The sequence below is a fragment of the Psittacula echo genome (assembly GCF_963264785.1).
Source record: "Psittacula echo genome assembly, chromosome: 2".
Classification (NCBI taxonomy): Eukaryota; Metazoa; Chordata; class Aves; order Psittaciformes; family Psittacidae; genus Psittacula; species Psittacula echo.
In genome coordinates, this window is record NC_137737.1 from 2,462,475 (window position 1) to 2,486,129 (window position 23,655).

The following is a 23,655-nucleotide window of genomic DNA, read 5'->3' on the forward strand; positions in this document are numbered from 1 at the left end:
AAGAAATGCAACCACAATGCGAGAGGCGGCTGGGCTCTAAAGGAGAATGGGAACTACAAAACCTCTGTTAAGGCACAAACAAGGGTGGGTAGAGGACATGTTTAATAACTCCCTTGCAGATTTCACTTAGTTCTTGTTTAAATTTGCCTGGTTCCTTTCCCATCTGACACAAACGGATGTCTGTTTAGTGGCCACCTATACCACTTAACGTTACAATTCAGCGAGCATACATTGAGGCGCCGGGGAGATGTTGTACCAAACATAAACAGACACTAGCACGACTTCAAATTAAACACGTAAGTGTTTGCTCTGAGGTTTGGAGACCAAGTGTCATTATGTTCCTGTGCCTGGTTGGTTTTCATTCTGAGGTGAGTGTGGGACAGATTGTCAGATAATGTGGGTCTGAGTTTCAGATATGACAACCAGCTTTAGCCTCCAGTGTATTCAGGCATGATTTTGTTGTTCCTTCTCTTTGGTGGGGGGACCAGTGGTAAGGATCAATATGGAAAAACAAAACAGCCTCAAGCATAGGCTGAAGTGCCTGCTTATGAGAGATGAAAGGGTATCGAGCATTCTTTCAACACCATGAATGAGCTCCTGATCTCATGGATTCCAATACTGCTGAAATAACCATTTCTGTAAGGAAGAAATTGGTAGTTGTTACTGTTGAACTAGGTAGGGATTTAGCAAAAGCAGGGCTAAGGGAACTATTGTTTCCCTTGTTCTCCTTCTCCAGTTTTCTGCCATGGTCTTCTATGATAGGAGAAAGTGAACGACAAAGATTAACACAAAGGTGAAAATCTCCCCGTCTGGATAGAACAAGCTGTATATACCTGGCTGGAGTCTGGATTTTGGAGAGGAATCCAGATCTGTGAGGCTGAGTCTATACTGAGCAGGAGTGGAAGTGCCAGTCCGCTGCCTTGTCACAGTGCCTTAATTTTGTCTGGGTTTGTATTGTGGAGCTTTGGCCTTTTAAATTTAGGCTCCGAGGTCTCCCACCCATTGCCATCACTTGTATGAAGGGTAAATGCCCACAATCAACCACAGGCAGTATGCACCTACTCCAGCATGACAGCTAAATATCTCTGTTCCACTTTCACACAGATATGCATAATCAAAAGAACACAATTCCCTTTTCCAATCTGACAGAATAAGATTATTCATTTAATTTGTATTTTCCCCTTTCTCTCAGGAGTCATCTCAATGATATTTCACACCTGAGTTTGCAAAAGTAACATGTTTTCTGGTCTCATTTTGGAAGCTTGAGATCAGTGTTTTACAGCTTGAAATACAAGTTTTATGAGCTCTGATACTAACTCCTATGGGTGAGTACCTGCTGCTCCTCCAGAAAGAAAATGGAACAAAGATGTGGGATACTCACAGAATTTCTGTTTGGAGAATCAGACCCACTTCCAGAGCTGCTCTTTTTGGTTTTCTGGGCTAAGGAGGTCCCAAAGCGAAGAGTTTCATACACAGGATCAACCTTGTTTCCGCAGGCTGCAACAGAAGGAGCAAAACATGCATCAACCCCTTGGAGATATATTCTGGTCATGGTCTTGCTCCACCTGGAGAAATACCTGCCTCTACCAGCATGCTGGGGTGTATGCTTAGACACGAGCTGACAGGTTATCCTGATACAAAGTGTTAGATAAACTTGGTGGAACTGGGTTTTGCTAGCGATTTCCTGCTGCCTCTCTTCTTCCATAAAGATCATCCTCCCCTCATACAAGTTCTTCAGATCCTGGACATTGCCTTGTCGCTCTTCACCTGCCATCCCCCTTCTCTAATCACCACTGATGCTGCCTACACTGAGGTAAAGAAGACAACGTGCCAGTGACTCCAATCCATGTTTGCTGTCTGTTCCCACCACTGATCTCTTGGGATTGCTCCCATCAGTAGGTGCTTAATGGGAAAAGCCCTGTATGCCTGAGCATCCCTGTGGTATGGGTGGGCGAATTCCTTTATCCATCTGCATTCAGTGCTCCTAACTTGGCTAATGTGGATAAACAGGACGGCCTGGATCTTCCTTGAAGGATCCTGACATCCCCGCTGTGGGGCCATATGAGGTCTGGAGGCAGGCATGAGTAGCTACCTGCTGTTGGGAATGTGCTCCAAGTTGCTCAGCTCAGCCTAGGAGTAACTAGAAAGAAGACCACTCACTCCCACTGGTACACGTCTGTTCAGTTCTCATTGCCACCGTCCCTCATAGCTGCCTCTAAAAGTCGTTTGCCATGGCACAGAAATAGACATCTTCAATTAGCACAAGCAAATTCACTTCAAATCCTTTTCTCCATACATAACAGTCCTCAGCCTGCTTTGTGGTACAAGGCAGTAGACATGTACAATATATTACACGTGTAGCACTGTGTGGAAGGAGGGAAATTTTGGCCAATATACTGAGAAAACACATGGGATTTGGAACTTTGCTAAGAGCAAAGCACACTTCAGTTTTAGCCAGAATTTGCTCAAAACGTTTCTATTACTTCTGACAAAAATGACAGTATTTTTTAGAAAGAAACTGAGATTAAATACATTTAATTCTTTAATTTAACCCCCCTCGTTTTTAAACTGCTAAAAACAACAAAGCAAATGTCCTCAGAGACGTAACTGTAAAGGGACTGCCTAGTTTTGGCTTTCATGCTTTGTACTGCCCACCCTGCCTGGTGGGGGGAGGAATATCTCCTCGAATCAGCTCAACTTCTCCATTTCAGAATGTTTCTTTTCAGGAGTTTGGTATCACAGTGAGTGCAATCTGGTCTGTGCACTGCTCCGGCAGCGTGTAGACATGGTTAATAGGGAAAAACATGAGGAAAGTAAGAAGTGTGGAGGGAACCGCAATGCCCCTCAAAAGCCAGACCAGCAGTTTGAATGCCTCCTGCTGTTTTGACCTCTTTTTTATCTGGTTCTTCCCAGCTCAGGCCTTCACCAGTGCATCCTCCCTTTTAAGTTCCGACCTTGATCTCAGTTAGTGATTATCCTAAACAGAGAGATTGCTAAGAGGTTGTATGTATGGGGGGGTTGAGCGAAACGCACAGTAAACACACCCTCTCCTCTTCCAGCTTTGTATCTTTGAAGCGGTCCTTTCCTGAGATGGCAGAAGGACATCCAGTCACCAAAAGGAGCTGGAAGGCTGCTGAGGGCAAATACCATTGCTGGAAGTCTGCTGCTGCTGCTGCAGAGCACTGCCCAAGGGAGACTTGAACGGAAAAGCAATCAAAACCTACCAATAGGCATCACTTCTTTGATGCAGCCAAACTGTTCATGAATGAGTAGTGGTGAGCTGTAGTACCGTCGAAATCCCTTTGGCTGGAGAGAGAGAAAGCAAAGACAAGTGAAGTGCATTGCTCCCATGATTCAGGCAGTAGAAATAACCTCAGCTCCTGTGCTAGCAGCATAACAGCGTGGTGAGGCTGGAAATGGGCCTCCTGTTGTTGACTCACCATGGGGTTTAGAGATCAGGGATTAATTCGATTTATCCCCTGGAAAAAAACAGTTTCCCTTCCTTATGTGGAAGGAGGGGCCCATTTTCAGCTCTCCTTTTTCTTTTGTCTTACACAAAAGCAGCACTAATCAGCTGCAGCAGAGGTGCTGAATCCTTACAGGTTCTGGGAAGTTTCCCCTCTCCCTTTCTCTTTATGCAATGTGAATCTGCGTTGTTTTGCATTTGCTAAACATGGGACTACCCTTCCCCGCCCTAACACCAAATCCTCATGCTCCCACGTAGGCACTGTGAAACCCAAGGAATTTAGAGCCTTTCTATGGATTTTTCTGAGGTTTGCTGCCGACTGACTGCAGCTTCCACTGCCTTTTTGTCTTGGAAGGACAAAAAGCTTCCCAAGTTGTCACCAGATATCCCCTCAATGCCCTTTTGTAGAGAAATGCCCTGTAACAACTCAAGCTACACCACTGAAGACCGCAATATGGCAAGTAACTGCGCCCTATACTACTTGTAAAACAATTCTTTCATTAAACTCTGTTGGGGTGTTTTCACTGATTTCTAGCGTTCCTTGTGAGATTTACACTACACACAGCACAGTTTAAACCAAGGGAATTAATTCTGTTATTTAGCTGAATTTGGATTATGGAACTGCATTTTCGCATCCACAAACAGACCAGATCTGTGTTTCATTTTGGTTCAGGTTTACGAGTAACAGCAACTGTCCAAATGGATACTAAGGTGACCAACCTGGCTTTCCTTTTCCCTCTTCAGTAAAGCGACCTGGTGTCAGTTCTGTTCACACACCAGCTAAACGCCAGCCGGGAGGTCAGGCACACAGGGTCAGGAGTGCTTCCCACTGCACTTACCAGCTTGCCCATGCAGCGCTGTTGTCCAATGCTGTCCGCACACTTGTGGTGGATGCTCATCTTACAAGCCTTGCAGCGCAGCCCGTGCTTAGCGGTTGTCCCTGTGAAACGCAGGGAAATGATTTATTCAGACAAAATCCATAGTTTCCATGCATTTAACGAATGACCTGAAAGAACTGACAGGGAGGCCGCTTTACTGCTTTTACTGGAGGTCGCCTCACCTGCTTTTCTTAATATACATTTATACACACGTCTTCTTTACAGCCTATTTTAGGCATTTCTCCCCCAGGCTCTTTCCTAGGCTATTGTTGCCTTCACAGATATACATCAGATGATGCTCTCTTGTATGAGAGTCTTATCTGTGATGTCTCTACCTCATAAACACCAAGCAAAATCCCTTTGCTGTTTTGAAAGGGCTTGGCATGAGAGCTGTGCATGGCTGAGGGAGCTGCTGAAGAAACACCCAGGTTCTGGAGCTGCCCTTGGGATCCAGGCCATCACTGAAGGACCAGGTTTTGTGGGTGAGAGGTAGCTCCAAGGGTGTGTGAGGGGGCTAAACCAGCCCTCTTACCATTGCTCACACATTCACCCAGGGATTGCTGCTCTCACCATCCTGGACCAGTGCTCAAAGGCTGCAGAAAGGACTCCTTGCATGTCCCCATGTGATACCATGGGTCTGACCTTGCTCTGATTCACTGGCAGTGGAAAAGACCAGCATCACAGGTAACGTAGCTCCAGGAGAAATTTTGCCACACAGAAGCAGGCTTCTCCCACTTGGGCAATGGTAGTTCTGCATTATCTTCAACACGGACCTACTCTTAAATGACAGAGCCAAGTTTGTTTGCTTCCAGGCAGGAACAGTCATTCATATTCGTGCACCCGTAAGACTTCCTAAAGTACGCAGAAGCAGTTAAACTGCAACAACTCTTTCATCCCTGCAGGACCGTATAAATGCAATGAGTAAGCAACATGTCAGTTCATTATCATCTGCTACAAGAGTAAGAAATAAGGTAGTAAAAAAACCTCTCAAAAACCCTTGACATTTTAACCCGCCCTCATTAGTCAGGCATGGCAGGAATGTTAGTCAGAGGGATGCTGCATCGGAAAGTGCTCACGTAGCTCTTGGTTATTTAAGTAGTCAACGCCATGTACATGCTGCTCACTTTATTTAGTGAAACCCTGTGTCTGAAAGGAGCACTTCAGGGAAGGTCTCATCAAGGTGCTGACAAAACCCAAGCCTTGACAGGGCTGCTTTCAGTGGTATTGGTCCCCGAGGTGGCCACTTTCAAGCCAGATCGAGCCAGGCTGGAGGAGCTGGGGGAGGCAGCAGTGAGCAAAGCTCAGATGTTTCACTTGTAGGACAGGGAACTGACATCCTCCCCTCCTTCCTACCGAGGCTGCTGGAGAGATGTGGAATGGATGTGCTTGAGCGTGGGGTGCACCCCAGGGACTTGCGTAGAGTGGGGTCAGTGCCTGCTCCCAGCTTGTTGCCTGCTTGGTCCCTCTCAGCCCCTTCCTGGTATGTGCAAGTGCCTAGCCTCATTCCTGGCGTCTTTTTTCCTAGTAAACACAGGATTTACTAGAAGAACACATCCCTGTGGATTTTGGTTGTGTTTTTTTTTGCTGTGTGATTGCACTTGGATTGCTGTGCTGGTTTTCAGTGAGTTTCTTTCCAATAACACATGCTCAAACCAATATTGACGGCTGTGCCTTTGTGCTTTTGTGATGGATGATGAAATGCTGAATCACCCTTCCTGATGGACAACAACTGGCAAAGTGAGAAAACAGGGCTTCCTCCACAGCTTTTTTAATTATAATTATAAGGTGGAATGAAAAGAAGAAGTAAATGGCATCATGCTTTGCCTACGCAAGATGTATTTAGTGCCAGTGCTTAGACTGGGTCATGCTGGTCTGTACCAACATAACTCTTACCTGCATTACTAAGTTACTCCTGAGGTTCACCTGAAAAGACAGTCAGTCTCACACACCTTTCTACTGGCTGTGTTACACTCTTCCAGCCATTTCAGTGTTAACATTACAAGGTGTGTATTTGTCCTCACGTGTTATAACGATGTGATCACAGAAGATACACATCTGTCAATACAAACGTGCATCCAAACGATGCGCAAAATGAATGCAAAGTATCTGTTCCACTCTCAAAAACCAAGACCCAGCTTCTCCAGCACAGAAACCTGTGATCATGTGAAAATCAGTAAGAGCTTAAGTTACAAAAAGAGCAGCACTGTATTTCTATTGCTGAGTGTCATTTGTTACCAGTGGGCAGGTAAATAGGGGCTTCAAAGAGAGGAAAAGTATTTCTGTCACACTCCCGAGCCTACAAGAAGTCTTTGTAAATCAAAATGAAATTGCCTATAACTACCAAAAGCTTCAATCTTTAATTCATTGTCATTTCTAACTACTTGATTTACTGTGGGATTAGGCAGCTTGGAAATGATTTGCATATATCTCCCTGTCTCCCACTGAGGAATAACTAAAGGGCTTAAAGAAGAAGCATTTATCCTGTATTTACGCTTAACGACCGTATCCCAAAGCTCTGAAAATGGCATTTCTACAAGACAGATTTCCATTTTTCCCCAGGACGATTCTTTCTTCTTCAATTTCTGATCTCAATCACACTAAATCAAACCTCCTCAGGGAACCATAGCTAAGCTATTTCAAACCTGCACACCAGAGATTAGACAACTACATATTGGCAATGCATCAGACCCAAAAGTTCCTGAGATTCAGAACTGAGGCACAGCCACAGCCCACATTGAGAAGAACAGATCCACATTCTGTATAGGTGTAAATGAGACCAGGGTTTGACCTGCTGCATCAGTTTTCATCCTCCCATGTAAGCAAGCTTTTTGACTTCAGAGTTGCCTGAATGGGGCTGGTTTTGGAAGGCATCCTGGTAGTTTGAAATAGGGGAAAAAGCTGAGAGAACAGTATTTCACTGCATGCAAATGAGGAAATTTCATGTCAGGATACCTGACTAGCTCTTAAATAAACTTCAAAATGAGATTCTCCTACAGCCAGTTTCTTCAGATACCAGCTAATGCATCCAGACACTCGGCCCTGGAAAGACACAGCGTTTTGAGAAGCAGGTCATGTTTAATAATGCCTTGCTAGAAATACTCTACGACTGGGTCAGCTCCCATTTGAATATCTAAACCAGTGGCCAGGTTTTCCAGGGCAGCCGTGGAAAATTGAATCTTAAACTGTTCTGATAATCTGACCTCAAATACCACCAAAAGGACGTACTGCATCGCTTTGGTGAAGCTAAGATTCCTTTGGAGGAAGCCTAAATGGAAACAGAACAACTCAATATAGATGGTTGGAGAGATCTGGAGGCAGAAAGAGACAGAGGAGACAGGGCAGAATTTAATCCTAAATCTTTATGTCTGTCTCTCCTATAATTTAGTAGCCACACTGCATTTCAGGAAAGTGGCATTTATCCTAAGGAATGCAAATGAGAATTACATTTGTCACACACACGCAAAGTGAACCTTTATCATCCTCTTGGGCAGCACGGCTACGGCCGCAGCACAGTTGGCTGCTTTCTGCCTGTTTCAAGACTCAACATAAGATTGATAGATGGATAACAAGCCCTACAGCCTGGAGAAATGTGAGAGAACACTGCAAATGTAGGTAACAACATGACATTATGCTGCCTGTATACAGATAATTATATTACATTAAAGTGGGAAAAAATAAAAGAGAGGATAAAATGATTCCGGTCTGTAAAAGAGAGAAAGGAGAGGGGAAAGGGACACGGAGAGAGCCTCTCACCTCCAGCTAATCCAGCTATGACCCAACAACTATTTTTTAGCGTTCCAGCTAAGAGGAACATGCCAGTCAGAAATTGTTTTGATTTAAAACTTACATAAATAAATGCATTTAAAATCACATATTTTCCATAGAACTTCAACTTCTGCTGTGGGAGGCTGATAAAAATAATGAGTGCCTTGCCCCTTTCTCCCCAAGCACATTTGCAATTGTCACCAGAAAGCTGTTTCCATGCCAGAACTGGTGGGAAAAGGAGAACTTTAAGCAAGCTGGGGCCAGTATTGTAGCAGGGAAGGGTTTTCGATGTCACCTTAGAAGGAGAAAGGAAAGTCCCTGAAATGGCACTGGTGCCCTCCAAGCCTGTGCATGACCTCCTTTCCCGTCCCCTTCTTCAATTTTAATTGATAGTTTTTGCACAAAATCTTTGATGCTCAAAGGGAGATTGGTTTTAAAATTTCCTTTATGGTTATTTCCTGCCCCTAGAGCTGTGGGTAGACCAGAGAATGGCACTTTCCCTGCAGAACATCCACCCCTTTCAAATCAACACTCTTGAGCCTCATTCCCCCAAATCATCAGGTTTGTAAGGATGAGCTGGGCATCCCTTTGCTTGACATTCTTTGGCCTCCAGCCTCCTGCATCCTTGGGAATTGCCCCCTTCCTCTGCCCTAATACCTGGCATCCTTCTGCTTCTTTTTCTTAACGAATGCTGGGACCCCATTGCCTTTCCCAGCTGACACTGTGGAGAGGACAGAGGCCCAGATCCTCAGCTGGTCATCAGGAGAGCTATAAATCAAAGCCTGAACACACATTTCCCGAGCCACCCTAGATAGCTGACTGCTGGAAGTCATTGCCATCTAACGCCAGACTGATAATGCAAGCTGCTGGACACACAGTTGCTGGGTGTGTTCACTGATAGACAGATATTCACCTCACATGAAATTACCAGTGCTATTAGCAACCCTCCCATCGTGCTTTCCACTGCTAAATACAGGGCCGAGAGGATTGTGTAAAAAAGTAATAAAAAGATGACATAATAATTTTGTGGTCTGCTCCGTGTTGTTCCTAAATGGCCCTCAGATAAATATATTATGGCAGCTCTTGCCATTGCCATTTTGATGATTCTAAAGGACCAATTTTCCTTTCTTAAGAGATGAAACCACGCTTTATGGATACCTTCTCTTTTGACCCGACTAGGCGGTCATTTGAACACTATGGCAAAGGCACTCTATGCATGAATAACTGATAGGTAGGATGAAAAAGTTCAAAGCACACTGAGAAAACCAGGCAAAAATCTTATTTAGGCATTTTTTTCATGAATAATGGCAGCATGGGATTGACTTCAAAGGGGTTACTCTTTAGTGAGAGATGTTTTAGTATTGGTCTCCTTTTTTTCTACAGTTAAATCTGTGAGCTCAAAGCATGCGGGGTTGTGGGTAGGTTAAGGCAGTAGCTCCTTGGGACAGGGGTACACTGTACAGAGACATCCAACAACACGTGGGAACTAGAGCAGGAACTTCCCCATTTGGGACCTGACACTCTGACTGGTGGAGCAGCCCATTCCCCTGAGTCCACCTTGTGCCAGTCTAAACCAAGTGGGGTGTGGGGAGAAGCTGGGACTTCTCTATTTATGTTCTGTAGAACAGGACTTGATATCCAGCCGTGGTACCTCTCCTGCCAAACGGATAAATGCTAGATCACGTGCCACTAAGAGGTGCGGGTCTGTGAGTGCCTACCCCACCCCATTTCCCCATAACAATATCCAATGTTTCAACAGCAAAAAAAGTTGCCTTGCCTGTAGGCAGGCTACAAAACAGTGCATAAAATTAGAACTGACTTCCTAGTGACATAGTTTTCTTTAGAAACGACATGCTGAGAAAAAACCGAGGCAGTAATAGGCAGGTTTTTCTTCAAGGCTGTTACAGAGAAGAAAAATATCCCTACTAAAATAAAGTACTAACTTGGTGGCTTTTAATCATACATAGCTGCAAGAGGAAATGCCTTTATTCCTCTTGCAAATCAACTCTGTAGCTCCTTGACAAAAGAACTTCCAATGGTGCCAGACCTTTTATTATGTGGTTCAAGAACGAGACTTACTTAAAATGCAAATGAGTTTTTCCTGTCTTTGAGTGCAAAAGTGATTCTCATTCTTGATGTCTGGTGATCAGAAGACGGAAAAATTGTCCACAAAAGGTTTTTCTGCAAGGCACTTTTCACATATTCAGCAGCTTTGCTATAAATGCCTGTCCCTGAAAGGAAATATCCACCTCCATACTTCTTAAATTATCATCTCAGGTCTTTGATCATCTAAATGTTAATTAAGATGCTGGGACGCCATGATAAGTAAACTAACATCTAGATATTATCGAAAGAAACAGCCCCAGTCCTCTAAAAACCAAACAAGATAAACCATATCTAACCTCCTTCGCTCTAAACACACCCTGATATCTCAATACCTACTTCTCTAGGCAGCTTTCTAGACTACTGAACCTGTGCTTGTAGACCTTTGCACTGTGTTTGCAGACCTTTGAACCCAGGACACCTTTGCACTGTGTTTGCATTGCTGAGAAGGAAAATAGCTCAAAGAAGATAAGTATATGCTTATCCTTGCTCCCATGATTGCCTATGGGAGGTGATGGTGAACTTCCCCAGAGATGATGGTAGTACCATGGCTGAACTGGACATGGAGAAATTAAACCTCGTGTCATGTCCCGGAGGAGGACAGGCAGAGATCAGTGGTTGATCTTGGCCTCAGTAATGTTACTAAACACAGTGTGCTCCATAACTCTTCTTAAGAGGAAGATGAAGAAACTCGGATTTCAAACAAGACCTCCACGTTGGCAGGCTCAGGTTATTTGTACCTGTGCTCTTAACATGTGTCGGAATGAAAAGCTATCCAATTACAGCTTTTTTGTGTGTGTGTGTTTTGAGATGCTTTGAAAAAACAGTTGAATTTTGCAGGGCCACTTATGTGTGCTGATCCTTCAAGGACATTGGACCATTAAGCAGAAGTTGGAAAACAAAAACAAACCCAGTATCTGAACGAAAGCCGTGCTGTGAAATGAGGAGCAGGACTCTAGGCTTGCTGAAAATGTGGGAGAAGACATATAGAACAAAAGAAGAGTCTGTCCTCAGTGATGGGATTTAATATCCCCTCTGATCTGCTAATGGATTTTGAACATTGCCTGTTGCTCACAGAGCTCCATCATCAATAGGCTTGAAACAAGAGGCTGCTATTGCTATATGAGAGGCACTATGAGAGTACCAGAAGATTATGACAATTAATTAGGACTATGAAAGGTTTACTTAAAAAACCCCAACCCTGCTATGTGAAGGGTCAGTTGCTCTGTGGTTTTCTGCTGTTTCAAACTTACTGAGGTTTTTCAGCTCTTTCCTCCCATAGCAAAAAACCCTCCCTCAGCAGCACAACCTGTGCGAGTGGCAGCACGATTTGCTTGCACTAGAGATGATTCAGGGCACCACTGTGAGTAACTGGGCAGTTGTACCAGCTTGGTGGGATCAGTTTTCAGGGAGTTATTTTCACAGTTAGTCACAATGTGTTGCTTCTTTACATAATCTTACAATCACATTCTGTCACCGTGGCTTCGTTTTAGTTTCTCTTTCCACAGTGATTTTGAAAACAAGAAGTGAAATTGTAAATGTGAAAAAACATTCAAATGAAACCTTTCAGCCCAAGCTGAACCTTTTCAAATTTGGGGTTTTTCAGAAATAGTTACTGATTCCAGTGAAATCCCACAAGCTGGGCAGAAACCCACTGCTGTTTACTACTGACATCTGCCCAAAGGGGCAATCTCAGCTTGCAACCCAAGGGAATTCAGTACTTGACACATAGCAGCACTGGTCTAAAGCACACCTACAAGTACGCTTCCACATGGCATCAATTATTGTTTAAATGAATAAGAAAATCTTCTGTCAAATGGCTGTACGGAAGTTTCTCCAGTTCAGCAGTGCAGAAAGAGTATTGTGTGCCTGGGGGTACAGCTAAAACTTCGGCAGTGTAGAGAAGATTGCTGAAGTTGCATTTACTTGCATTCATATTACCTAAGCAGAAAGAGCATGCAATGTTCCATGTAAGCCATAAGGATCATTGCTTTCTGAGACATCCTTCTATATTAAGGACAGCGACAAGCAACTGTGGGTAGGCATTTTACTCTACACAATGACAATGCTCTATTTCTTGCAAAAGCATTTCTGCTAATTGCCTCATTTTATGGCTTCTGCAACTCATAGTAAGGTGAAGCTGCCAGTAATTTCCCTTCTAGATGATGCTTTTGTCAGCTACATGGCAATGTAATTATCCACATAACAGTGATACTCTGGTAGACAAAGACTCTTAAGTAGAAAAATAATGTTATGACTAGAAGGTCAGCGTCAAAGAAGATGCATTTAATTCGCTTATCTGAAAACACCCGATGTCCCATATGAGCTCAGGAAAAGTCCAGAGCAGGACATTAAAGAAAGAAATCTTCTGCTTCATCCCTAGGTCTTTAACAAACCTTAAGCTTACCATTATGTTCCTCACTTGGGCTAATCTCAGAAGAAATTGCCACTACTGGGTAAGGCGTTTGGCATTTTTCAATGTAGTTTCTGGTCAAAAAGCATCTTGGCTAACACCACGTTAAAATACTACTTGTAGAGGTGCTGGAAACATTAACTGCTTTCCATCTAGTTAGGCAGCAAATGTCGGTCAAGATCTTTAATGTCTCTTTTCACTGAAGATTAACTGCAGCTTCATATTAATAGCAATTTCCACCAAATGACAGCGAGCTTGCAAATGATCTGGTTACAAATGTGAAACATGCTTGATGCTGTTCAAGGACAAATTAGAATTTAAAACATATTTCCACCCCTTTTTAAAATAAATCTCCGCACTCTTCTCTCAGCTAAGCAGTCACTGATTATCCCATTTACTGATAACATTCTTGCCTCATCTCAGAGAAGGAAGCTCTCCCAAAGGATAAACAGACTAAATATTTGCCCTTCAGTATTTGCTTTAAAGTCTGTTTAACTCTTTATTACCAAAGAGCAATACTAATTTAATGCAGGGATGCTGCGTGGCCCTCAGTAGCTACTTTACAAATGCGGGGCTGCGTGAATTGAATACTTTTTGTCATGCTTATTAAACATAGGAGTCAAATTGATGGAGCACACCTATGCTGCAGGTACCGTATGTATTTCTGCCTCTTTCCATCTGTTTATCCCTACTTTATGTATTTCAATAGACAAACCATCCACTGTCTGGAAATTGTGCAGAGTCCCAGTGACATTATTTGTACCTGACTAGTTTACAGCTAACAGTTAACTGCATACAGTACAATTTGGTTACTGCAGTACTTAACTTCATATTTCCAGAAGGCTTTTGTTTAGTTCTTACAGGGCTCCTCTCTAAAGTGCAACAATCTATGCTTATGGAGAGTTATTAACTCAAGAAAGAAATCTTAGAACAAACTGGGTTCAATTTCAAGCAAATATGTATATTAATATTATTATCTTGCACCAATTTTTTGCCAATGTGTGTTAAAAAATGCAATGCTTTTGCTTGCCTTAAACCCTAGCACAGCAGGTCAGAGAGGACCGAAATCATTCTCACTCACACTGATTCTTAAAAGTACTACAGGATTTAGGTGTCCATCAAGTGGAGCGAGAACCAGAGTCTCCTAAATCCAGGTGTGGATTTACTGGAGAGAAGGAGGAGAAAGAGCCAGGGACTACAGGTCATGCGTTATTAAACATATGGGATGGCTCCTGGTACCATTCACTGACTGATTGACAAGGTTACACAACTGCCCCTTTTTCTCACAATCACAACCAAAGGAGTCTTTTGAAAACCTCTTTCCATAGAGAAACCCTTTGTCCTCTTACATTAATAATACACAACATTCACACTATGTTGTACTGTAGGGGTTTATCATCTGGAAAATAGATCTGGGAAGGCTCAGTTGCGACTGCACAAACCCATTAGAGAGGCGGATACAAAGCCTTTTCCTCAAGCTGCTCCGGGGGCATCTCCTCCTCACTGGCAGCTCTTTACCCTTCTCTATGGGGGCCAAATCCCATGCTGATGCAGTGGCAACACAAATCTTTTGCCACAGGGTCATGCGGGCTGGGAGACGCTAGAGAGACTGAGTGAAGGAAAGGCTGAATAATGTTATTTCGCCTTTATCCTCCAAGGAAAGTCTCAGTAAATAAAAATGCCTTTTTTATATTTACATTTGTTAAGGTCCTCCAAACTACTATAGCCTTGGAAACAGAGCTTCAGCTACTGTCATGCTTCCCAGGACTCCTTTTACTCTGTCTAGCTGCCAAGCAGGGGTGATCAACACGTTTAGCAGACCCAAATCTACCTGGATAATGCCGAATAAAGGCAGGTGTGGATCAAAGCAGAATGCCTGCTTAATGGAGCGAGGCAGCAAGCTTAAAAAAAGCCAAGAATATTCTTTATGAGGGAGCTGATCAGACTGGAGGCAGAAAGCACTGTGTCACAGTTCCTGTGAAATTTTGCTATATTTAATAAGCATCCACATAAATTACAGTTACATAAACACTTCCTCAAACTACAGAGTTTTTCCATTACTTATTAGTCACAGTTACTGATAGTCTAAGAGAAGAGGTTCAGATGTAGTGACTAAGGAATATAGGAGACCATAGCTCCAATTGAGATATCTCTCTCTCTCTCATTCATTCCTGCATTAGAAAAGCTGGGCCAATTTATCAACTTTGATCCTAGCTTTATGGAGGATGTTGCATTACAGCCCTGGGGATGAAAATGGCTGAATGTTCTAGTAACCACAGTAACACAGTGAAATAAAGGAATAAAGACTGCTTCTAAATGATGTGGCCAGAAAGAATGGCCACACGGCACTCTGTTGGTGGCTAAACCAGAACAGACAGTGGCAGGAGCCAGGCAATACTAAAGGCGTATCACAATTTCACTGCTTAAGCACTGTTCATGAGTAGGCAGGAAGTAAACTGTGTTAGAGGTTTATTACTGGTATTACTTCTTTGCATGCTGCTTTGTTTTCTACATGTTTCTCTGACTGGAACCTAGCTACTTCCCTGAGAAGGCAGGTACTGAGTTCTTTACCTCCAGAGCTGCAAAGGTCTGGAGAATCTGCATCCAGACCAGAAACTCTATTGCCCAGAGACCATCTATAGATAAGTCTATCTCAGGTACGTAAGCTAGTGATGGCATGATCCAGAAGAACCTGGTTTTGACTATTACTGCACATTCCAGAGCACAATCTTGTTGGGTCTTCCTGAAAGTTTGTGGCCCTCTAGCATGCCTTTCCAGGCCAAGATACTGCATCAGGTGTCACTAAAAAAGGTGGTTGGCGAAAATTCTGCATCCGAGTTAAGGTTAAGCATGGAAGGAAACTGCTACGTATGCTTTTGAAACACCAGTGTTGTTATAAATAAGCTTCTATTTCCTTAAAACACAGCTTTAAAGGTTTAACTTTAAAGTCAGCTATTTTTGAAAGCAAAGAGGCTTATTTTTTGCTACACTACTTATATCTGACTTAGATGGGAATACGTTAATTGCATGTAATATGCTTGGAATGTGTGGAAAAGAACATTTTTTCCATGTGAGTCAGCACAGGAAACGAACTGCAAATGAGTAAAATGTTGAGAAGTCTACAGATGGAGTTTTTTTAAATACACAATGTTTTTCAAGAGTAGAGCACTGACATCATGTTTTCCTCAAGAGTATCACAGAGACGAGCGATGACACACCAGGGACTGAAGAAGAGCAAGAACTTGCTTCTGAGCAGCATAGGTTAAGACTCTAACCTGACGCAATGTGAACAGTTTCTATCTTTGCCGGTGCCAGGCAGTTTTGCTTACCCTTATGGGCATTGCCAAAGCCTGCCACATTCTTGCTAAACACAGAAAATGGCAGGCAACACGAAGCAAACTCAAAGGGTTTTGATTTTCTTTTCAGTGATGTAAAATAAGCAAACCAATGTCTTCTAAATAATGATCTAGTGATACATTCCACAAGATACTTTGATTTTCAAACTTTTCCCTTGTGGGGGTTTATTAAAAGAGTGATAAATACTAGTAGTAAGAACAACAAATAAATGGGTGTCTAAGAGTCTTACTGTGAAGAATGTTCACGGGTCGATACAGTTAGGAAAAGATGTAGCCCACCATGGAGCTGAAACCTCAGTCCTAAACTAACCAATGCTTGGAGCTCACAGCAGCAGAACAGTGAGTGGGAGGAAGGAGGACAGAGTCTGCCCCAACATACTGTTGATTTGCTCTGAAATTAAGTGAATTATTGCTGCTGAATTCAGTATTAGAACTGGCAATTGTATTGGAGTGTTTGATGCTGCAAGAAGGCTCCATTAATGTAAAATGGATCCGCCACACACTCCTCAGAGCTCCCCCTGGATCTGAAGCTTTCTCCCTTATGTCACTTGGCAGAAAACTACTGCTTCTATGTCAGATTTTCCTTCTGTTTGCCGAGGTGGAACCTTCCCCAGTCTAGTACAGTCAGTAGGAACACTCCAACTCCTGTCTTTAACGTAAGGTATGAAGCACACTTGTAATACTGCCTTTTTCTTTTTGAACTCAAACCAATAGAGTTTCTTTTGAGTGTGTTGCATTGCACTCTGGGATGCACGAAAAGCATTTGAATGAGTAAATTTGCATTACACTGATCCTAGTAAACATCTTCCTCTGAATGCTGAAATCGATTACATGTACTTGGCCATTATCTGATGACTCCACTTCTGTCAAATGAACACACGCTGCATCCCAAAGGCAACATTTGGCTCTTAGTGCCTAACAATCAAGGAGAGATGATGCACATATTTTTTGTAGGAAGATAATGTGTCACATCCCTTTGCTTTAATTTTGCCTTGAAAAGAGCAGCCCAAGGAGCCTGCTGCCTCTGCTCCCAGTGCTCTGCTCACTCTGAAGCTGCAGACAGATTCTGCCACACCAGTGAGGCTGAAGTACGTACTGCACGCTCATGCTAGGCACAGTTCATCATGCTGCCCTGTACCAAGCAGCTGCTCAGTTCATAGATCAGAAAGCCATTTAAGGTGAACCTGGAAACATCCTTGGGTGACAAAACTGAAACCATCTAAAGTCAAGCTGGGATTTTCCTGGACTCCTTCCCCCAGCCTTCAAAACATGTATCTGTCTTTGCCTTTATTCTCATCAATAAGGAATTTAAAGCCATAGACTCATTACTCTCCGATGTCACTGCCCATGAAAAATGCAAATAGGGAGAACAAAGAGGCTCCGTGTTGCAAGTGCAAATTCAGAGTCCCTGCACGGAAGTGAGTTTGTTTCAGCCTGGCTTTGGAAGCAGGCTGGACATGAGCTCCTGGGAATCTGCCTGTTTCGCTCCCCCACCAGCTGCAAAAGCTATACAGCTTAACTGAGCTGCAAACAGTAACATCCAGACCTCCCATGCTCCTTAAAATACACTACAGCAAAACCAGGCATGACTGCAATAGGGATCAAAAGGACAGAACTACAGGAAGGAAGAAGATGTCTATTTAGGACCAGGGCATCTAGACTCTAAAGCATTATAAAGTAAAACTCTCATCATCTTCTCTGCTGCACCTCCAGGCAAAGAGGAGCTGGAGGAGGTGAGAGCAATTCACCTGACTCAGCCTGCCACCAGGCAAACCAGGCTGCATTAGCTTCTGCAGCAACTGTAAAAGGCTTCTTTCTCTAATGAAGTAGCTGCATTACAGAACAGAAAAGGGAAGTCCTCAGAGGATAGAAAAGAATAGAGCAAGTTCAGAAGGCAGGTGGGGTTAAAACTGATATTTTGAAGCTCAAAGCTATGCTTCAGGACTTTCCTATCCCAGATTGCCCAGCAAAGGAGAAGTGTATGGGTGTTTATGAGCTGGCGTTACTCCCTGCAAAGTTTGCTGCCAGTAATAATCCATCTTGAGCAGCAGTGTTTTGGAACAGTATTGCTGAGTCGTGCAGATCTGTGATGATACTGATCTCCATACAACGTCATGGGAAGCTGCCAGAAATGCAAAGGACTCTTATATTTGCAGCATGTATTTGTGAAACTAAGCCTTGATGAAACGTCCATCAGCTTTACAGAAGAAGACAAGTTCTGGGTCTGCTTCCACAAATGGGTTATTTCAGCTAACTGCCTGTATTCTATCTTCCAGACTTCCAGTATCTGGTCTATGAACTTCCCTGATATTGATGTTTTACTCCTTCTCCCTTTGACTTGTTCTATCACTTAAAGCAGAAAAAAGCTTAAAAGAATGGAAAATAACACCAAAAATCTGGGATCAAAGCTTCTCTGTTTCTCTGGATTCAGTAGAGCTGTGATGGAGAGAGGATGAAATCAAGCCTTGTGTTTAATTCTTCACTTCATGGAGGCAGGATTGTCTTGCACGAGCTTTAATGTTCTGCAGACACCTGCCCTTTCCCATGCACACAAGAGGGGTACGCTGAGCACCTCTATGTGGAAAGGAGGTACCATTCTCTGAAAAAGGTTGAGCAATCCTACCAGCATCTTTCAAGAACTCATCATACTGTTATCTGAAGGGCAGTGATTTCCATGTCAAAGGACATGAGTTTCTTACAGTAAGGTAGATAAACTACAGACAATAGTTTGTGCTCAAAGACCTGTGCTACTTCTACACAAAGCTAGTGTTTTACTCCTTATCCTGTCTGAAAACCTGGACAGTGTGTCACTCACTTTCACACTGGCACCGAATTCATTCCAGATCTACTGTACTGGGACAACTAGATGATCTTAAGGTCCTTTCCAACACTAACTATTCTATGATTCTATAAGTAACAGGAAGACCAAGTTATGTGTACATAACACACTAGCCAAAACAACATGAGTTTCTAGGCCAGACTTCTGAAGAGTTAACTCCTGCAGCTTCCCGCTGTGGTGACCGTGCACGTTCTGCACCTCCTGCCACCAGGCACCACTTCTTTCCTGACCCCTCCTTGCACAGCCCCATAGATAATCTGCAGCATCTTCAAGCATCTTACCTCACAAGCAGGGCTCAGTATAATCTTGAACACTGCCAGGGATGGGGCAGCCACAGCTTCTCTGGGCACCCTATGCCAGCGCCTCAGCACCCTCATAGGGAAGAACTGCCTAAGAGCAAATCTCAGTCTCCTCTCTGTCAGTTTAAAGCCATTCCTCCTTGTTCTGTCCCTACAGGCCCTTGTCCAAAGCCCTTCTCCAGGTTTCTTGTGAGCCCCTTATGTATTGAAACACTGTTTAAGGTGTACGCTGAGACCTGTGGTCACCATAGGTGAATGTAAATTGGAGGCAATGCAGGGTGTGAGGGCAGACACAAGTTGCAAGAGAGTTAGAATTACTGTTGGGCAAAAGAATTAGGATAGCATACACAAACGGCAGGATGTATTTCTGCTGTTTCTAGTGTAATATACAACAATATTTATGCTTGGTGCTCAGTACGACCTGAACAAGAGAGGAATTTGACTCCAGCTGAAACCCTCACCTGTAATTTATGATAACATTACGTGCCTACAAGGCAAGAGATCTGTCAACAGATATAGAACCTGTATTAACCAGTGCAGATGTGACAGAAGTCTGGGTCCTTTCGGCATGAATATTCTCAAGCAGACATCCAAGCTCACGTAAGCTACGGAAAGGTCACCCTGTGAGCTCTAGCATGGATTTAACACCGATCGCTCCTTACCGACAATCATGTGGTTGCAGACGTCGCAGAAGGTGGGCTTCTTGAAGATGTGCTCCTGGAAGATGTGAGCCTTGTTGTTTTCTGGCAGCTGCTGGACTCTGGTCGGGGAGGATGCCTGGCTCTCGGAGCTGGGGAGCTGCCCGGTGCTCGTGCTCACCTCAGGCATCAAGTCCACCTGCAGCTTCACATCGCTATTAGTCCTCTGGAAGAAATTGTCCGCGCTTTTACTCCGCAAGCTTTTGGTCTTGAAGGAAAGCGATCGCTTCAGTTTCTGCAGCTGCAACAGAGAAGCCAGTCACAATCACAGCCCTTCCCTCTCCAACAGCAAGGCAAGGCTCCTGCGTTTGGGGTGTGCTGCACGCAAGTGAACCTGGGAGCCACCGGCAGACCCTGAACCACCTGAACAATAAAACTGACTTTAGAATTTAACCAGCAATTTCAGAGCAAAGAAAACACATCCCAAAAGAGAAAACAAACTATTCTACACGTGCTTTCTGATAGACAATAAAGCCCTAATGAATGCTTCTGTTGGGCTTTTCTTTCAGGTATGAAAGCAAAGAGGTACTGCAGAGAGTTGTACGCATTGGAGAACATATCCTTATAACACCTGAGGAGTGTTATTCATCCTCGCATGGTCCTTAAGCAGCCTGTAAAGCCATTTCAGGAACCCCTGTTAAAAAAGCCCCAGTACAAGAGGAATGAATTCAGTAAAGACATGTGATACACTTGTATTTCTTGAATTTGGCAGAAACAGAGATTTTCATGCAGTTTTGACAGAAATTCTTGTTGTCTTTTAGTTCTTTTCAAATGAAAGAAGGCTAAGGAGCAGTAACAGTATCATTAACTAGCTAACCGATGGTTAATGCATTAATTAATACCAGTTAACACACATTCACATATATTCTTGTGTACATATATGTGAACATATATATGTATACATACATGTATTGTGTCTTGATTGTGAGACTATTGAGGACTGCAATAAGGCATTATTAGCTTTAATTTGTTAACTCAGACTCTTTACCTGTCAACTGCCTTGCACTGTAGAGATCTCTCATCCTTCCCCCCCAAAACCAAGTTCATATAAGGCTGAGCAGGGTGCAAGGTGAGGCACAGAAGCTATCAGGCTATCAGCTGCACGTGTCTGGGTCTGTCAACTCCAATGGCCCACAAGTAGCGATCACGGGAAAGAAAAGCCAGTTCTGCATCCCCTTCATGTTTGCTGTCTCTGTAGCCTAATGCCGCTGTATCACCTTTCACTCAGCATTATTCCAACCACCGCACAATCCTTTCAATCACTGCTGCAATTCTCTGGGCAAGTGTGATGTAACAACCAAAATTTTCCATGCCACCAGGCTGTCTGCGGTATCCGGCAGGAATGGTTTGTATTAGAGACTGTTTATGTTAGGAGCAATGATGATTGGGAATTATAATTCACACTAATAGAAAGGGAAGGAGTTCACATGCTTTCCTAAAGAAAGCGTGGCACTGGTCTGTCACACTGACTTACTTGCCTCAGAGTGCTTGCGAGAGCAGAACTTCCTAGGTTCTATTCCTGATCCATCCATTTTCCCTCTGGTGCAGCCAAAAGCACGATGTCAGACAGCAGCCTGAAGGAATGCCACCTTCAGACACAACCAGCTTGCTCTTGGAGAAAGGAGACACTCCAGCTCAATTCCCCATGTTTCATAATAAGCTCTTCAAGTCCAATAAACAGGCAAAGAGCTGCCACTGCCTCCAGTTAACCGTGTCTGGGTTTGCTACGTGGAAGCAAACTGCATTTTGCTCCCTGAGCTGTTTCTCCTTAGTAGCTTTGGGAGTAGGGAGAGACCAGAGCCCATCCAACGTGCGCCACTCTCACCCACAACTCTCTCAGGGTTCAAGGGATACAGAAGGAAATGCCTATTTGCAAGAGACTCAGTCTCTGAGGGAGTGTGTGAATAAGAGCAATTAAGTTATTATATGCCAACTACAAGGTAAGAGCAGCTTCTGAAGCTCTTTCAGCTGAAATCAAAGTCATGGACTAGCTGAGCCTAAATCTCACTGTATAACTGCACCGATAATATGGGAGATCTTTTCTCTTCTGCTTGAATGTTAAAGTCACTGGCTCCTGAAATCACTGAGGTTACTCCATCTCTCCGGTGACAGCCAGGAGCTCCGCAACAATTCACTCCCTTCCCTCCTCACTGAAGTCAGGCCTAATTAGTGTAGCAAAACACAGAGAATTACACGGCCCCAAGGTGACTGAATTGGCATTCATTATTGATTGGCCATCCATTTCCATAGAGCCATAGGAAGTTAATTACACTTCAAAACGCTGCTGCTGCCACAGAAAGAAGACCAAGCTGTGCACTACAGGATTTGTTTTACCATGAAACAACTGTCCTAGTTTGGACGACGCAGGCAGTGCATCATAAGGAGCTCTGCATTTACTACCCTCATCCTGGTCTCCTTTGCACAGCCATTTGCCAGTCAAAGGATGTACCAGCAGCTTTCCCTCCCCCAGGCAGAAAAGCCAGCAGTTTTCCAAAGGTTAGTCCAGCATTCAGGCTATGCATGTCCAAACACATGCATGTACACCAAAGTCAGTGCACAACTGTGCATACCCCATGCATCACCACCAACAACAGTCAGAGCAGGACACATACATACTGCAGAACAAGTTGATCAAGTTACATTAACAGATTTGGTAGGCATCTCTGCACAAGCCAATAGTTCTGAGATTCCCTGAGCACTGTCCTGTGTTAATGTGGTTAGGTAATTTCCAGACAAGGTAGGCATCCTTGTTGTTACCCAAATGCAGATATCATACTCATTTGCATTCGCATTCAAGCTAGAAGACACCTACATATTTGGCTTGCGCTGCACCCCTAAAACACCAATGATAACTGCAGCTATTACATCCCAAATAGGCTACATGTGTACAGAAACGACTATGCCAAACTGGAGAACATCAGCAAGGTTTAGCATTTTGCATAGCTAATTATACACTTTGCTCAGTACTGCTAAAAAGCACCTCTCAGATCAGAATGGTTCACACGCACCTTGCATCGGTGAGAGCACACAGGGAAAGACTGGCATCGGGTCTTAAAATGGGATCCAAACTTCGTCTCTCATACAGGCTCATGAGAGAACTTGTGCAGATAGTGGAAATTGTCAAACCATGAAAGTTTAAGTTCCGGCTCTGTTGCAGTCAATAAAGCATCACCTCGCTTATTTAAATATCACCAGCCCCTCATTTGGAAGTTTGCTATGGCCTATCCCTGTTCTTTCATTGGAAGATTTCAAATGGAATAACAGGCATGTAATCAATGCCTGATTTCGGCCTGCTGTAAAGTTATTTAATGCACTTGTGATTCCACTGCCTCCTAATAGAGCTGCTATAGCATCACCTGAGGCAGGAATCAGCTCTTTCAATAGAGAGGAAAGCATGCGAAGTCTACGATTTATCATTTCTTTCTGCAGAGTGCATGAGTTCAAAGTTAAATCTTAGGAAGAAATGTTACCAACCTTTGGATAAACCAGGGTTGTTCTGCACTCAATACTTCCCTCAACACTTCAGTGAAAAATCATGTGTTGGGACTGAAGAAAAAGCCCCTAAACCAAGCACAAAAAGGCTGTAAGAAACAATCTTTGAGATAAATCTCCGAAGCTTTCCAGATTTCCTCCTCTGCAAGGAAAGCCACAAATTAGCTTTCATTTAAATAAAAATTAGATTCTCATGAGCACAAGGGTCTTCCTGGACTCGTGATGGCATCGCAAGGCTTCGCAGCATTGACACTTCAGAAACGTGAACCCTTGATAGGAAATCCAGGATGTTCCTGTGGTTTGAAATTAGAGCCAGAGAAAAAACGTTTGTCTCTAGTTCAAAGCA

The 23,655-nt window shown here is 43.6% G+C and overlaps 1 protein-coding gene across 1 annotated transcript in view; it reads right to left on the reverse strand.

Moving 5' to 3' along the window:
• The window catches only part of STAC (SH3 and cysteine rich domain), a gene marked incomplete at its 5' end in the record, with an annotated part of 61,342 nt that overhangs the window by 17,950 nt on the left and 19,737 nt on the right, over positions 1-23,655 (reverse strand). Inside the window, 4 exons of the mRNA XM_080610338.1 lie at positions 1,382-1,497; positions 3,225-3,306; positions 4,306-4,406; positions 19,782-20,058. Coding sequence (XP_080466464.1) covers positions 1,382-1,497; positions 3,225-3,306; positions 4,306-4,406; positions 19,782-20,058 — 576 coding nt within the window. The remainder of the gene's footprint in view (positions 1-1,381; positions 1,498-3,224; positions 3,307-4,305; positions 4,407-19,781; positions 20,059-23,655) is intronic.